The 19,162-nt window shown below is 31.2% G+C and overlaps 1 protein-coding gene across 1 annotated transcript; it reads right to left on the bottom strand.

Annotated features, from left to right (window-relative positions):
• Positions 1-6,661: 6,661 nt before the first annotated feature.
• ATCSLA09 (Nucleotide-diphospho-sugar transferases superfamily protein) lies at positions 6,662-11,515 on the bottom strand. The gene is made up of 9 exons (XM_012976405.2): positions 10,361-11,515; positions 10,140-10,238; positions 9,789-10,041; positions 8,582-8,692; positions 8,157-8,293; positions 7,958-8,071; positions 7,639-7,838; positions 7,267-7,461; positions 6,662-7,175 (listed from the first exon to the last, which is right to left on the bottom strand). The coding sequence occupies exons 1-9, from the start codon at positions 10,688-10,690 to the stop codon at positions 7,016-7,018; spliced, it is 1,599 nt and encodes a 532-aa protein (XP_012831859.2). The 5' UTR covers positions 10,691-11,515; the 3' UTR covers positions 6,662-7,015.
• Positions 11,516-19,162: the final 7,647 nt, after the last annotated feature.

Genomic DNA, 19,162 nt, shown 5'->3' with positions numbered 1-19,162 from the left:
AATATTTGTGCACAAGTTTATTTGATTAGGTTGATAAAATAGATTCCGGAATTCTGGAATTGGTGCTGTTGTCAGAGGGTTGTTCGATAACGCCTGAAAGAGTGGTCTAATTGGTGAAATAAGAGAGATTGGTTTCAAGTGACACGAGTGCTGTCGTCAAAGGGTAGTTCGATAACGCCTGAAAGAATGGTCTAATTGGTGAAATAACAGAGATTGGTTTCAAATGACACGAGTTTGACCTTGTTTTTCTACGCTTCCTACATTGAGTTTGCCAGCTACTCTACAAGATTGGAAGGCATTGTTACTCGACGGATGACTTTCATCCAGTTTTCGATTCAGTTCTTGGTCCACTTCGTTTTAATTTGCAAACTATATTCTTTGTACGCGCATCACAAACAAGTGTTGGAACATCAGGTATTGGTTCCAGCATCGACTATTTATACTTGATACTAAGTTAACCAAGATAGGGGTGAAAATGCAATTTAGCCGAATCTGCAGAACAGCCCAGCAAAACTTTCTGTAAATTGCAGAAACGGCCCCAGCCCAGCACTCCTTGCTTCTTAATTCTGTATATTGCAAAAACGGCACCTTTAGGGGCAAAAGTGCAATACAATGATACACCACATCTTCATAAAACCAGCCCAAAATAAACTGATCAAATACGAAAATAATAATCAAGAACTTCTAGTAAATCATATATATTAAGAAAATATGAAAATGAAGCAGTTCTCAGTTTACTTTTTCTAAATCACCAAACCCGAAAATTTTCATTTTAGTGGTTTGAGTAGGGGTGAAAATTAGAACGGAAATTTTGAATTTTGATGATTTCAGTTTGAAATTATGTAATTTTAGAACAATATTTTTATTCTTAACTCTGAAAGTTTCAATTTCCATTTTTGCGATTGTGTTGGAGCGGAATTAGAATACATATTAGATTAGGACTTTCGATATGATTTTTATTTTTAACAGTATTTCCGAAAAGTACACTCATAATACCAAAAAATTGTTATGCATTTTGTTAGGTGACTAAAAATTTCAAATTTCCAAGTTTTGCCGACTCTGATCCGAAAATTTCTAACTTTTGCTGATTATGATCCGAAACTTTCAGATTTTTAAACAATTTTTTTGCATTCCGAAATTCGGTTTTTCAATTTTCTTGGAACTTAGGAATTAGTTTTCACTTCTGAAAAAAATGATCGTTTTTCTAAAAGTGCCAATTCTAATCCGATCTGTCCGATTTTCACCCATAGTATAGGAAGAATAGAAAAGGAGAAAGAGAGAAATAATAATACGTAATATAATAGAAACCCCCATTGTGTTAAGGGTTGATTACATGTAATATATATAGAGAAATATTGCAAGGTAATAAAGTTTGACTAGGTAACTAAATCATAACTAATCTAGCTAACCGAATCATACTAGAATCCTAATATTCTATAATATGTAATATAATAATATACTCTAACACGCCCCCAACGTGACGAACGTGAAGACTGGACAATCACTTGCTGGCACGCTCCCGCAGTCGGAACGAATAAATTTCAAAAGTGAAGACTGTACAGAAACCGCGAAACAAAACGCTAGAGAACTCCTTGTGGAAATATCTGCCCAATTGATAAAATAATAATAATAATAATAATAATAATAATAATAATAATAATAATAATAATAATAATAATAATAATAATAATAATAATAATAATAATAATAATAATAATAATAATAATAATAATAATAATAATAATAATAATAATAATAATAATAATAATAATAATAATAATAATAATAAACGGGTGAGAGAAAAGTAAGCAATTTTTTTTTTCTTTCTTTTTTTTTTTTTTTTAATCGAGATAGATAGAAGAGTTGAGAGATGAGGGAAGAGAAGAATTCAAAGAAAGATAGAGAAAAGAGAGAGAAGAGATTAACCGACTAAGAAGAAGAAGAAGATGTCGGAAAGAGAAAAAATAAATATAAGTTACCACCACCGGGAGGGAGAGAACTGGTTTGGTGGTCGCCGGCCATGGAGAAGAAGAAAGGCGGCGGCTAGGTTTTAGACCATGGAGAAGAAAAGAGGAAGAAGAACAGAGAAATAGAGAAGATACACCACCGGGGGAGGGAGAAAATTCGGGTGGTGTTCATGGAAAAGATAGAAAGAAAGATATTAAGAATACCACCACCGGGGAGGGAGAAAATTGGGTGGTCACCGCCATGGAGAAGAAAAGCGGCTAGGTTAAAAAGCCTAAACCTGGTGCTCTGATACCATATAGTGCTCTGATACCATATAGGAAGAATAGAAAAGGAGAAAGACAGAAATAATAATATGTAATATAATAGAACCCCATTGTGTTATGGGTTGATTACATGGAATACATATAGAGAAATATTGCAAGGTAATAGAGTTTGACTAGATAACTAAATCCTAACTAATCTAGATAACCGAATCATACTAGAATCCTAATATCCTATAATATCTAATATAATAATATACCCTAACACGCCCCCACAGTCGAAACGCGACGAACGTGAAGACTGGACAATCACTTGCTGGCACGTAGATTTGTAGGTTTTAAGTTGTAGAGCATGTGCATATCCTGCACCACAAAACAGTTCACTCTAATTGGTATTGGTGATAATTAAATAGTTTTTTCTTGGAATTAAATTGATTAAACCACTTGCTATCCAATTTGTTCATTGGTTTTGAGCAAATGCATTAAATTCTGTTCTGCTGTTGGATGAAACCTCTGATATAAAATTGCAAGTCCCCATTACTTCTAGTTGGTGAACACAATAAATATCTATGATTTAATGGCTCACCTAAAACAATTTATGTAGGTTATAGTGTTTTTTTTCGCAACCCAATGCAGCAAGATTTAAATTATATGCAGGGTATAGTTCACTTTGCACCCTGAATTATGGGGTGTGTCGCAAATACACCCCTCAATTATGAAACAGACCAAATATTTCCTCATAATTGACATTTCTTTTAAGTAATGATGATATCACTTTCTTATTACCAACGTTGATTATAGCCTTAGCATTTTTGGACATTTTTACCCCTGTATTGGTGATATATATTTTGTAATTGTTGAAAGTTTATATCTACCTTATTTTTTTACCTTTATTTTCCCCATTTTTTCATTTGAAATATTTTTTTTTAATTTCACTATAATGTCCAACTTTAGTTGTCTTCATAAGCTCAATTGTCATATGGCAATTGTAAGGGCATCTTTCACCCATCTCCATATCCCATTTTTTTAAATTTAATTTAGGTGTTTTTAACCTCCCAACTATAATCACTAAATCAGCATTACACCTAAAATTATGATGATTTTGTTTTATTCTCCCATTGTGGTCAAACCACATATCACCATATTACCGAATCCTATATTTTCACCAAAATTTTTGGTGAACAAATTTGCAACTCCCACCCTACCACCATATTCCCATTTTTTTTTCACCAAATCCTATTTTTACTATCAAATATAGAAATTAAAATAGAATTTGGTGTAATCAACACCATTTTATAATTAGCATATAAAATTATTATATTAACTAATTTCATGCGATTACTAATTTATAAACATATTTACAGAAAATATAATTAGTGTTAATTAATGAATTAGTGTTCAAAAGATAAATACATTTATAATAATAATAATAATAATAATAATAATAATAATAATAATAATTATTATTATTATTATTATTATTATTATTATTATTATTATTATTATTATTATTATTATTATTATTATTATTATTATTATTATTATTATTATTATTATTATTATTATTATTATTATTATTATTATTATTATTAAATAAATAAATATAAATATGTTAGGTCAAACAAGGTTTTAATGAGACCCCTTTGACCTTCAAAATTATCAATGGAATAATTTGTTTTGCCAAAAAAACTGTTGTATTGTTTTTTATTTTTAAATCGTGTTGTAATATTTTTATGCATTTAGTTCTGAAATTATTGTTTATGTGTGGTTTTATTATATGTATAATAATTTACGTTTATTTTCATTCATGTTTCAAAAAGTTTTGAAAATTTAGTATAATTTTAAGACTATATAATCAATAATATTATTACTTATAATCATATATATAATCATTATTTTTAAAATTAAAATAGACTAAAATTACGATTACCATTAAATTTATAATTTTTTGATTTATTTTGTGAAATACCATGGGAGACCAAACCAAATGCTATTCTCTATAAATAGAAAAATGGTGAAATATTATTATTTTATTGTTTAGTGTAAAATTTGATGGAATCGGTGGGAGACCAAATACACTATTCCTTCACAACAAAAAATAGTGAAATTATAGAATAGTGTGTTAAGGGTGGGAGATAAACCTATTTTTTCACCACAAGAAAATATGATTTGGGGAAAAAATAGTGATTAGGTTGGAAGATGATCTAACGAAGCCCCATTAGTAACAAAATAACTAATTTCTTTAATTAAACCAAGTATCTCAAAACAAGACATCAAATCAGAGTAAATATCTCTAAACATAAGTCAAACCTCCATCATATTCAAACTCCTGAATTACAAAAATAAGTGATCTGCCATTATAACTTATAGGGAAGTATCTGATATATTTCGTAATTGAGGAGTGTGTATGCACACACCTCATAATTTAGAGGTGCAAAGTGAACTTTGCCCATATATATTATGTTTATATATATAATATGTGAGTGTGTGTGTGTGTATGATATTGCTTCATCAGTGTGCCAGTTTTTTAGTGTGTTCTAGTTTTACAGACACATTTACTTGTCTGCTGGCTCTCTTCCAGACATGGAAAAAGACAGAATTGCGAGTGGTGTGACAATTCATGGGACACATTTTGTCATGAATATAACCATAAAATAAAATTTAATTTGGCCCCAATGGTTAGAGAAAGATGGTCAAATTACGCCGCGGCTGAAGTAATGTTAATTTACAAAAAAACACCTCATGTTTGGATATTTACAATTATTCCATCGATCAATTATATATTGTCTTACGAAAAAATACGCATTTAGTAAGTAAACGTGACACCCCAAATGTGGACGTGTAAGACAATATGTAGTTGATGGAGTCGTTGTAAATTTGTAATTACCGAAATAAAAGAGGTTTTTCGTAATTTGACATTAACTCAAGGGGTGGCCGTAATTTGCCTTCAAGAGATTGTAGGTACTGCCTTGTGTTTTGGTTTGGAAATTGGACCAAAAAACCATATGTTTTTATTTTTATATGGCTTTACAACACATGTATTCAAAGGAATTTGAACTCCACACATCTTGTCAAATACCACCAAGAGATATGTTCCGATACCAATAATTGTGCCATCTTGGTCAAAAAAAATCCTTTGGTTCTCGTATGGTTGTAAAGGGTCGCCCGGGCCTCGTCACTACAACCCCCTTATAGGGCACCCCTTTTCCCGAAGTTATAGGGCTATTTTGCCGAGTTTCTTAGAAATAGTTGTCTTGTGTGCCCTTAGGTATTCTCTACCTACCAACCTGTATCGGTTTTGGGTACAGGTAGTACCCATTTGTTTAAAGGTCGTTTGAGCTTTTCCTAGGAGTATGACATGGGTTACTTCAACGCTGTAGCGTCTGGTAGGGTGAAAATATGACGAATCAGATCGAAACTAGCACTTTCAAGAAAACAAACTTTGTTTTTAGTTAAAAAAACTAATTCGAATTCTCTTTTTTTTTTTTTGTTTTAATAATTCGGAAACATCGAAAGTGATAAGAAACAAATGTTTCGAGATTAGAATTTGTAAGATCGAAATGAGCGAGATTTGGAATTTTCAATTCTTTTGTCACCTGTCATATAAAAATATAATAACATTATATTATAAGTGTAGTTTCCAAATATAAATTGTAATTTTCTGAAATAAATTTGAAATTTGAAGATTAGAATCACATCGGAAATCGAAATCAAACATGTATTCCACTTGTGTTAAAAAATATTAGAAATGTTGTTCTAAAATTAAAATTCATTCAAATCGAAATGGATGAAGTTGAGAAATACCGTTCCAATTTCCACCATTAGCCCGACCGGCTGAGCCGCCATTTGACAATTGGTACGATTCATCATGATAAGAAATGAAAAAAAAAAAAAAAAATTGGATGTATATGATAAACATTCAATTGAATGGGGTAAAGAAGTTATCGGTGTAAAATGATTTATAAGATTGGGTGATTTAGAACATCTATATAAATAACTAATCAATAAGCACACACTCTCATGAGTGAAAAATTACAATACGACCTCTCAAGTACAGGCGAATTACTTTTAAAACCTTGCACTTGAAATATTTTTAAATGGGTGGCTGTGAAATTCGAACTCAGGACCTTTTATTTGGTCTGACTCTGATACCATATTGAATGATCATCTCAACCAAAAGCTGAAGCTGTATTATTTAATATAAATCCAATTTTACATTGTAAATTTTCTTTTTCTTTTTTTTCTTTTATTATATTTAAGATTTATGTCAGATGATTAATTCATTGAACTTGATTCCTTTTCGATTTCAGTTCATGGTCCATGATGAATATGCTCTTTTAATTTGAATATATTTTTACAATCAAATCACTTCTAAATTATTCATCAAAGATTATAGAAAAAAGAAAAAAAAAACCCTACTTGAGCCAGTACAATTTTTAGCATAGTTTTTTTTTCTTTAAATAAACTTCATCTAATTGATGAATCGAAAATATACACAAGAAAAATCAAACAAATTCCATTCAAGTCTGATTGCTCGAACTCTTATACTTAACCTAAAAGAATACACTCTCTTTTAATTTCTACAAGTAAACAAATCAACTGTAAAAATGACACTACATATAGAGAGCAAAAAGAAAGAAAGAAAAAAAAAAGGGAATTATTGGAGCAAGAACTTCTAATAAGGCGAAGAACGCCGCTTCGCCTCGACATATAATATTGTAATAATAAAATAAAACACATAAAATCAAAAGTAAATATGACAAGTTTTCATTGTACTAATGCTAGAGCTAAGAGGGGACAAAAGTGCCAATGTAACCGAATCCCATAATGAAGAACGCTATCGCCTGCACGTATAAGCATATGTAGTAGTGGTTTTTGCCAAAAACGACGTCGTAACAACCACAGAAGAACAAGTATGCCCCCGTCGCTACCTCCAGGAAATGAACCCTGATCAATAAAAAAATTACAAAATTACAAAAAAAAAAAATCTAATTATTATCAGCTTGAAAAAGTCTCAAAAAAAAAATGTATGTTGTACCTTTCGCCGATTTTGAAACGGGGTTTCTTAAAAGCTTTGAGTGCCGATTTCAATTTGAAAGCATCTCCGAGTTTCTCCGTCACAATCCACTCGTTGACTCTCCCCGCCTCCAACAAGCCGATGAAGGTAGCTTTTGTCCGGTGCAACGACATTACGTTTTCGAATAGTATCCAAAATACTAGCAAGTGGAGTGATCTACACCGTTAAATAAATTCGGGTGAGTATGAGATTAATTAATTACATGGTAAGGGGGTGATGACCCCCCACTGCTGTTAATTTTTTTTTTTTTAATATTTTATATAGAGATTTGTTATCTTTCGAGCAGTACAATATTACATAATAGATACGATTATATATATATATAATATGTACCTTGGAGTTCCAACAGCATTGAGGATGGTGATAATCGAAGGAATGTAAATGGCGCCCCATTTAGGGATATAAACTTCGGGCACCAACACGGTAGCCGGGAGTACGACGCAGTAAAACACGAATGTGACTATGTGCGCTACAATCTTCCTTATGAAGAAGAAACTGTATATCACATGAACCTTCTTCCACAATGTTACTTTCTGCATCCAAATAAATAATCACATATATACGAGTTTTTTTTTTTTCTCGATAAATATAAACTTGTATACTACATTATTGAGGATCGAAGACATTTTCGAGATTACTGTTGAAAATTAACCTTGTTTCTTATGATCTCCACAACCATTTTTCTAAACAAATTAGCGGGCCCGCACGACCAACGATGTTGTTGATACCGGTATGCCTTGAATGTGCTTGGCAATTCGTTTTTTACCTGAAAATATTAAATACAATTTTTATTTTTTTATGTCTTGTGACACATTTCATTTTATTTTTATTTTTTTTTAATTTTATTTTACCTGAAGTGAACCAAGATACAAGAATTTCCATCCTTTGAGACTAGCGCGTACCGCTAAGTCCATATCCTCAACCGTCGTTCGATCCTTCCATCCACCGGCCTCGTCAATTGCCGCAATTCTCCACACACCAGCAGTTCCTATAGTATTTTTTTACAAAAAAAAAATAATAATTTTTTTTATTAAATCCAAATAATAATAATTCAACTTATTGGTAGACAACATAATTAAAATTAATGCAATTATTTTGCTGCATAGCTAGTAGCTGCATGCATTATACAATTTAGGCATGGACCAACATTTGTTGAGTAAGCTAGAAAATTAATGATGCATGCCTTACATTAATTCTAAAAATGCATTAATAGTTGGACATTTATTTAATCAATAATACAATAAATTATTATTATAATTATAATAATTATTATTACCATTGAAGCCAAAGAAAGCATAAGTGGATGAGCCCACTTCTTGCTCCACTGTAAAATGATAGTCAAGTGACATTTCTTGCATCCTTGTCATCAAACATTCATCTGCATTAACTGTGTAATAAAAAAAATAAAAAGTCAAATTATTTTCAGAGAAATTGCAAATTTTCCTATCATTAGCAAAATTGCATTAATAGAAATATGCTTTATACAAAAATAGGAAAAAATAATAACAAAATAAAGTGCAACAGAAATAAATGAACACTGTCGGTAACTCGAGGCTGAGAGGGCCACCACTCATAGAGGCTTTCAGCACATGGAATTGCTGGCTTTGTAGAAAAAAAGGGATATGTGAAATGACATAAATACCCTTTGTCCAAAATAAATAAAGGAATGTGTACTTTCACCTTTTGTAAGAAAAAAAATGAAAGAATTTCTGCCCTGTATATCTTTTTACCATTTCAAAGAATATATATATATATATATATATAAAGAATAAATATTGCAGCTTTTTTTTTTTTTTTTTTTTTTTTTTTAGGGAAAATTACGGCGAGGTAATAGTCAAATTACGAAAAAACCTATCTTGTTTGAGTAGTTACAGCCACCCTTCCTTTTAAATATTTTTACATAATTTATATAATTCGGTTATTTACAGAACCAAATCGTATATTCAGCTTGGTAAACGATTTGAAATGCTGGCGTACCGAAATTTCGGTTCGATTTTACCAATCTAACATCCCTAAATTTACTTCCGGATGAGTTTTTTCATAAGATAATACATAGTTGAGAAGAGGCTCTAATTACCCCAACAGAAGGGGGGTTTCGTAATTAGACTATACTTCAGGGGTGACCATAATTTGCCGTTTTATTTATTTATTATTATTTATTTATTTGAGTCAAATGTCGAAATTTCGTCTGAGTAATTATGAAAGACTGATAATAAAAAAAATGTACACCACAATTTATAGTTTTGAAACAGTGATATTAGAGTGGTGGATACACAGTCGTTGTCACCCTCCTGCAGCACTTGTTAACATCTCACCGACACTCTATTTATTCTTTAATTACGAGTCGTTAAGGTTAATCAAACACGTGATTACGAAGCATGTTCGAGCAAAACTTTCACACGACGAATGTCTCATAGTACCATGATTACGAACATGTAAGAAAACGACGAATAATAATAATAAAAACATAATTCGACACGTACCGAATTTCCAACGCGCCTGAACCAAGGCTAGTTCGGGATTATGCACTAGAAACGGAATTGTTTTCCACAGAAAATCAGGCTCTGGCTGAAAATCCGCGTCGAAAATTGCGACAAAATCGCATTGCTTTACGTAAGAGTGTTTTAAGCCCTGTTTCAGTGCACCTGCTTTGTAGCCATTTCGGTTGTCCCTAATTTCGTACTTAATATTAATCCCTTTGCTTGCCCATCTTTGACACTCTATTTCCACCATATTCTAAAAAAAAAAACAAAAAACACAAGATTTTATTATTAATAATTATAAAAATGAAAATTAGCTAATTTTATATATATAAGAAATGAAGAACTAATTACCTTGATAATGGGATCAGTTGAGTCATCAAGAACCTGGACTATGATTCGATCCGACGGCCACGACAGCCCGCATGCAGCTCCGATCGATAGCTGATACACCTGCGTAAGAATTACAAGTAAAGCCGAGTTAAACAACGAGCAATTTTTAATAGTTTTTTTGCAAGTTACGAAAACAAAAACAAAAAAAAAAAAAAAACAAGAAAGAAAGAAAAGTGAGTGACCTCTTTTTCATTGTACATTGGGATTTGAACAAGAACCATGGGGTAAGAAGAGTTCCCGAGCTCCAAATCGTCCTTCAACGGCTCCCATTTGTAGCGTTTATCCGGCTTTCGACCGAAGAGCTTAATCAGACTAATGACGACCGCCATGTAAACCCTCTCGATAAACAACATAGCCGACATCGTTAAGCACAGAAACACGGCAATGTTGAGCAAAGGTACGATTAACGGCGCCTTGATCTGACCCCAAATGATCATGAATTGCTCCGTAATATCATCTCTTGCACCCGAAAAGGGTTCGGGCAATACGGCTGTCGATGAAAACTGGTCCATTTTCTGAGTTAACTCGTCCTCTGTTTTTTCTTACCTAGAAAAAAAAACAGAGGAAAACAGAGGAAAACAGGGGAAAACAGGGGAGGGTTTCTCTGAGGAATGAGGATCTATATATACATATATATGTATGTATATAGAGGCGCACTTTCTCTCTCTTGTTGGCGAAAAGTGGACGAATATTTTTCTTGTAGTTTTGCTTATGAGGGACGCCAAAACAATTGAAGCAGCGGTGGAATGTCAGAAAACACTTTGCTCAAACATATTTACATACACGCAAGTAACCCCATTTACTTTTTTTTTTCTTTTTTGCAAAAACAGACAATTTTTTCTGGGATTTTTTTTTGTTTTGTTAAGCAGAAAAAAGATATGCAGGTTTTTTTTTGTTTTTTTTTTTTTTTAATGGAAATGGTGGGAAAAAGTAATGGTGGAAGGAAGAAAGAAAAAAAACTAAAAAAACAGAGGAAATGAAGGTAGAGAGAGAAAAAGGAGGGAAAGAGATGGAGGAGTGGTGAGGGAGAGAGAAAGAGAGAGATACAATCACTTTATATAGAAGAGCTCTGTTTTTTCCATAAATCTTTTTTTAGATAAAATTATTTTCCTCCTCCTACTATTTTTTACTATTCTAAAACCACATAAGAAACCTATACTTCACTCTCCGACAGTAAAGAAAACTTCCGGCGAGGGGGGCCTTTGCCGCCGGTGAGATTCCGGCTGTCCTTTTTTTTTTTTTAACTAATTTAATTTATGGGTAAGTAATTATTTGGTGCCGGCTGTTTATTCTTTTGTATGGGGTAATTATAAGCTGTAGACAGATTAACGTTAATTAATTTTCAAATACATTTGAAACGAAGTAATAAATGAAAAAAGGGTCCACAACAGAGGACTGGTGAATTGACAAGATTGCCCTCGTGGGTTGTTGTGTCGCTAACCTCTAACCTCATTAAGAGCGATGTAATTGTAAGGTTAAACAACTAAATTTGGGATCTAAGTAAGCATCACTTTCAAACATTCTTCTTTTTTATTTATTTATTTATTTATCTTATTTATATTTGATTTGATTTTATCTTACTTAGTTTGTGAATTGAGGATGCTTTCATTTTTTTCAAGTTCGAATCCCTTACAAACACTTTTAAATCGAGGTCGTCAAATATGGTTAACATAATATAATTTAGGGTAAATTACAACTGCACCCATGGTAAAGTCTATTGACAAAACCCCCCTTATTTTTCCATAATAATATCCACTCTCCTGCAATTTATAAATTTCTTATATTAACACAGTTTTGCTGGCGGGTGAATGTACGAAATTTACAAACTGCAAAAAGACTGAATCTAATTTCTTAGAAACAAGAGATTTTTTCATCATTTACCTCAGGGAGGTAGTTGTAATTTACCTTATAATTTATATCTTTCATGTAGCTTGCGCACTATCGAACAACAACAAAATTTACCCAACGAGCGACTCCGGATTCTCTTGTCAGTAAAAAAATAGCATCGTTCTAAATGTTCACTAATAATTTAATATCGACAATGTCCGATAAAAATGGTAACGGTGTCAAAATAGAACACACGAATTAGTAGCGGAGCAAAAAAGAATTAAATATAAGATACTTTGATGATGATTATACACGATTGATTGTGATTAAGATAATTGACATTTACTAAATAATAAATGAATGAAAAATGAACACGGAACAAGCATGCTTAATTAGTTAAATATAATTACATTTAGTATCATATAAAGCCAATGACATGCATCATTCAACAACCGGTGTTTGTAATAGAGAGATCTGAAATAAATTATTTTTATTTTTGTAATTAAGGAACCTGTAGCCCAACATATATGTGCACTGCATTTGATAAACTTGCACTCTCGTACAATAGTTTAAAATCATAAAAGAGACATAAATCACATCGACTAACCATGTGTGATAAGCTTCAGCTAGTGACCGTTGACAAATAAATTATTTTATTATACTGAATTTGAAGTTCCGTGTAATTATGTAGTCAAAATTTTGAAATTCAATTTAATGACACGATATATATATCAAATTCCAATCTTTCAAGTTATGGTTTTCGCGGATCTGCTTTTTTTTTTTTCTTGGTTGCTGGTAGTTTATGTAAAGTCGGTTGGCTTCGAGTCTGTCCGAGTTTCAAAACATTGATTAGGAGGGATTACTTACAATAAAGTTGATTTGTCGACTTGAGTTCGATAATAATATTTCTACCAATAATAGGAACTAAATGTTGACAAGAACACAAATTAAAGATTCTATGCTTGGATGTTTTGATTTTTTTACCCATTTATTCAGGAAATGAGACGTGGTTTAATTTTTTTCTTGAAAAAATGTCTAAATCATAATTGAGGGATCCTATACTGTGATTTTGAGTCTTTTGACAGCGAGAGTAAAATTAAAACTAAGTTCTTAAATATAAACATAATTTAAATGTAATTATGTAATTTCTATACATAATTACACCTACACCGATCAAAATTGAATTAAATCAGTCAAAATAAGAAAATCCAGCCAAAAAGCATGTTAAATTAATAAAACTAGCAATTCTCCCCGTGCGATGCACGGGATTGCAGAAAAGGAAGAAAAATTAAATATATAATAATTAGATTGTTTCAAATAAATCCACATCGGTGTGAATAAGAGAGGGAGAGAGAAAGAGTAAACAACAAAATACTATCCGAACATATTAAAATTTTGCTAGTGGATTTTCAAATCTAATTTGATATGAAGGTCATTAGAGAAAAAAAAAACTGGAAAATAGGAGATGAAAAAAAAAATATTAAGAAAATTACAAATATGCCATTAGGGTTTCTTAGGTTGCCCTAGCGTTTCTTACTTGATATAAAAATGAGGTAGAATTGATCTAAATACTAGAGAAAAATCGAACAATAATAGGTTGGGGTAAATTAAGTTTATAAAAAAACTGAGAAAATTGATAGAAATAGGTAAAATTGAATAAATGTTTTTGGTAAAACAGATGAAAATATAAAAACATGTCAAAAATATAGTCTGTAAAAAAAGGTTAATCCAATACTCAATAAAAATATATTAAATCAATAAAAAAAAGAGTTTAAAAAAGAGTTAAAATGGTATGGAAGTAAACTAATAGGATCAAAATATGCATCCATGCTATGGACTATGGTTGCATTATCGTTGTCGAGATTTGAAGTTCGCGGAGTTCAAATGCATTAAAAATTTATGAAAGACCAATAAACAATAATACTAATTGTACGCAATTTTTTAAAATCTTTACATAAGAAATAGGGATTAGAGAATTGTTGGGGGTGATGGCCCCCCTCCCTCTAACCCTATGAGGCTATGCTGGCTCCTAATTGGTTGGATTGAGACAAATGAAAATGGTAGGCTCAAATGGGGTGTTGGGGACAACGAAATGATGTTGTAGCTAATTTGTCTCCTAAATTCTTCTGAAATTGTAATGACTTCATTGAATTTATTTTGGTGTTTAGTTCAATTTTTCCTCCCTCGAAAATTATACCATATGTCTGCAATTTGTACGTGTGTGTTTCTAAGAAAATAGAAAAAAAAAGAGAGATGATAATTAGAAAAATAAAATGTTATAAAATAATATATATTATGAAACATCAGGCCATGGTACGATAAATGTGACAGTGGAATGATGTGATTTTGTATCTAAGCATTTCTTATAATATATATATATATATATATATATATATATATATATATATATATATATATATATATATATATATATATATATATACACACACACACACACACACAAGAATTTGAATATAAATAATAGGGTAAATTACAAACACCCCCTGAGGTATGGTCAAATTACAAAAACACCCCTCTTGTTTGGATAATTACAACCACCCCTCAACTCATCAAATTTTGTGGAATTTTCGAGATTATATGGAATATTATCACTTTTGTACCCGTTTTATCCCATTCAAACTCTACATTATGAAGCAAGATGATCATAATATGTGATTTTTAACTTGTATATATCAGTTTGTGGTGCATCGGAAACTGTATTTTTTATACAAAAAGAGTACAAACTAGAGCACATTTCACGGAATCTAGATGACTATGTTGAATTTGGCACCATAAAGGTGGAGGTCTAAGAAAAAAACATAGTTGAGGGGGGTAGATGTAATTATCCAAACAAGATGGGGGTTTTTGTAATTTTACCATACCTCAGGGGTGTTTGTAATTTACCCTAAATAGGATGATAATTAATTGGTAGTTGACTTTATGCAGATCATAATCTTTATTTCAAATAAAGAATAAATTAGGATACCACCACCCTTTTAAGATTTACAAAAATTATGTTGCTCAAAAAGCAAAAAGAGAAAGACTTATATAAGAAATCTATTTTGTTTTAAAAATTAGTTAATTACAATTATCACTTGAGGTTGGTTTTTACTTTTTATAGATGTTAAATACGCCGAGTGATCTTGAACCTTTGATCTACACATAATAACACACACGCACTCATGTGCATGTGTACTTATTGAATAGTTATTTATATAGATTTACGATTCAAGACCACCGGTGAAATGCACCAGGTGTAACATTTCGTAGACCTTTGAGGTTTTCATTCACCTTACAAATTCTCCGTTACACCTAGCACAATCTTTGGGATTCGAGAGAATTTTTTTCTAAAAATTATTCCATCCGTTCCATAATCTCTCTCTTTTGAGAATTCTTTTGTTTCATATTATCTGTCACTTTACAAATCTAATTTCAAATAATTAATAATTAATGTTAAAAAATTATAAATATGTCATTAGGATTTTTTAGGCTGCCCTGACGTTTCTTACTTTTATATATAAAAAATATATATATGTATATATATAAAAATATAAAAGTTATATGTTATTTTTTTCTTTATTTATTCACTATTTTTTAATTTCCTGTTCTGGTAAATTAATTCAGGAAATATAATATATTAAACGCAAAAAAGTTGTGGAACAAATGTAGCAACATTAATTGAGAAGCAAAATTCATGGAATATGATGAAATATATAGTGGGGAAAACCAAGTGTACATTGGCTTGTAGAATTTTGGATGAAGCAAAGTTTGATTGTTGAGAAGACAAGAGCCAAACTAATCATGTGTTGGAAAACCCAACACGTGTGGGATCATCTATGTTAACTTTAGTATATGGCCTCTTTTTTTTTTTTTTTTTTTTTTTCCTAAAAATACAAATTAATTGTAATATAATAAAGATAATTGGACTATGATCATAATGCATAAGGTGTAAAAAAAATTAGTGTAATTTTTTATTTGTTGTTCGGGTCGAATCACATATAAGTAAGAAAATAATTGAAACCTGTAGTTATATAAAGACCAGCGGTACCTGAATAAACGTTTGATGCAATTTTAAGGGTTTTGTAGATGCTATATCGACTCGGTGAAATATATCGGTTGAATCTGCACCATTGATCTACACATAATAATATACACTCACTTATGTGTATGTGTACTTAGTGGGTGTTTATTTGCATGAATTTATGGTGCAAAATCACCTGGTGCTTTTCATCAAGTGTAACATCTTATAAACCGAGATTAAATGGAAATCAAGAATTGGTTTAGGATTCAAGGATACAATTTCTTGAATAAATATTGAAAATGAAGATTTGAATATTGAAGATGAAGATTTAATTTGATTGCTTGTTTAGAAAGGAGAAACGGACAAGCGGAAACGACCTGTCGCAAAAAATGGGGATGTGGAAAGCAACCAAAAATTTTGGAAATTTGCTATTTAAATATGTTTCAAACTTTTCAGAAATTGGAAAATGACCCATAAGATGTCTGTCAGGTGTCATCGAGAGTCAGACACAAAACGTGCCTGAAATACAGATACTTAACAAGTTGAAGTTTCCGTATTACATAGATTTTGAATAGTCGATTAAGTCGAGAAATATTTGTAAGAGTTACCCCCTTGGATGTCTTTTGAGACTTTTCTCCAATATTATCCTTCTCTTTTTCCATCTAAATTATATTTGAAGTATTTAAAAAAAATGAAGAGCTAGGTTAAGAAATTAATTATGAGTTCTTGGGGAAAAAAAAGATGACCTAATGGAGAATATAATTGTGAGAGGAATAATGGTTAGTACTTAGAGGGTGTTTGGCTAAGCTTATAAGATGTTAAAAGGAGTTTGTAAGATTTATTTAGAGCTTATAAGCTCTTCCAAAGTGTTTGGTAATTTTTTTAAAAAAGATCTTAATTTTTTTTAAAATAAGCTGTTGGAGAGCAAATAAGATATTTTTTAAAAAGTACATCTACCCCACCTTTTTATTTAAGGTCTTATAATGAGTAAAAATAGGAAATAAGCTCATTATCCAAACACTCTAAAAATTAATCCTAAAAATAAGATGTAACAACTTATCAGCTCTTAAAACATCTTATCAGACTTTAGAACTTATCAGCTGTTTAAAATAAGCTTAGCTAAACACCCTCTACTAGCTTTTAGGATATTTATTAGGGCAAATTACCAAAACCCCCCTGAGGTAAGCCTAAATAACGAAAATCCCCCCCATGTTCTCGTAATTACGAAACCCCCCTGAGGTATGCAGACGTCTTACAAATCGCTCTAACGGTGTTAGACTCGATAGAATCTTTTTGATTCTCACGAATATTCCTCCTATAATACCAATTTTGCCCTTGTACACGAAATTAACCTTAGGGGGTAATTGTAAGCATTTTATTTAATGAGGGGTCATTATGAATGTACAAAATACTTATTTTTCTTAAATTAAACCCAAATATAATCAATCATTATGAATGTACAATGTATTTTTATTGGATTAAAAAAAATCAATGAATGAAATTTCAAAATTTAATTATTTTTTATATATAAAATTAAATATTTTACAATTCGAGAAATACAACCATGCATCATTCAAGCTAAAAGCATAAATCCGTATGAATACTCCTCTGGATAAATAAAATCAATTAAAATATATAAATAAAAAAAAAATAAAAAATTATAATATCAAATCATCAATACAAATTACAAAGTAATAAATAAATTTATAAAAGCAATAAATCATCAACTGAAAGGGATGTCAGGGGGGATTTTCGTTATTTAGGCTTACCTCAGGGGGGTTTTGGTAATTTGCCCTTTATTTTTTACATATTTAACAGAAGGATATAATAGACATTTCACGTTTTCGGTTAAAAAAATTCGGTCAACCGTTAGTCAAGGGGGGTTTTCGTAATTACGAGAACATGGGGGGATTTTCGTTATTTAGGCTTACCTCAGGGGGGTTTTGGTAATTTGCCCTATTTATTATAGGGTTATAAAAATAGAAATAAACGTGGTGGTATATATAAAGAGGGCTACGTAATAATTTGCTAATTTTATGAACTAAAGAGTATTGAGGAAAATTATTATCGAAAGAAGTGAGAACGACAATTGAAGGGGTGATTGACATGAAAACGATTTATAACAGTTTTCTGAATGCTTGAGTTTCTCCTAGAAAAAAAACAAGCATAAAAAACGATTTTCTGATCAATGCTTGGGTTTTTCTGAATTTATGACTGATTACAATATGTTCTTTTTATAGTTACTATTTCAAATAAAAAAAAAAAAAACGATTTCTATTTTTGAAATAGAGTGTACAAAGAGCACCGTTTCGATTACATCTTCATAGCTACATTTCTTGAAAACCGACGCACAATAATAACAAGGTGATGGTGGCAACGCAACTGGCATATGTTGGCCGAAAGATCAACGGCAACTGCACCACGTGAAAATGTAATACTTCACATCCATCCGTCCACCCACCCACACTATTATACTTAATTTCAAGACTTGATAATTGTAGTTTAGGTACATAGTCCTTTGTTGATTGCGATATATATATATATATATATAATATGTTTTTTCTTTCACCTACCACATTAAAATCGAAATTCGAAACTACTATATTTCTATAGTAAACCGCAAAAAGTATTCCCGTCTAATCCCTAAATAGCAAAAGCCCACTGGTTGAGATAGTTATTGAACATGGTATAAAAAACAAACCAAATGAAAGGTTATGAGTTCGAATCCCACCGCCACCATTTGAAATATATCAAGTGCCAAGCTTTAAATGTAATTTGTTTGCACTTTTGGGGACGTATTGGAGATATTAATATTAAATTATATATTCACTCTAACAACTTAAATTTTTGATTGAAGTGGTCATTCAACATGGTATTAGAAGCAGGCCAAATGAAAGGTTGTGAGTTAGAATCCCACGGCCACCCATTTCAAATAGTTCAGGTATGTTGGGATCTTCTAGATTATGTGGAATATTCTCCAGGTTGTATCATTTTTACCCTATTCGAGCTCCACGTTTTGAAGTTATAAAATGACCATAAGATGCGTCTCTTGGGTTGTAAATATCAGATTGTGGTTCATCAGAAACTGCATTTTAGCACAAAACGAGTACAAACTAGAGAGCATTCTATGAAATCT

The sequence above is a fragment of the Erythranthe guttata genome, chromosome 10, assembly GCF_056151865.1.
Source record: "Erythranthe guttata isolate IM_541 chromosome 10, IM_541, whole genome shotgun sequence".
In the NCBI taxonomy this organism is placed as follows: Eukaryota; Viridiplantae; Streptophyta; class Magnoliopsida; order Lamiales; family Phrymaceae; genus Erythranthe; species Erythranthe guttata.
This window is presented reverse-complemented; position numbering and strand designations above follow the sequence as displayed.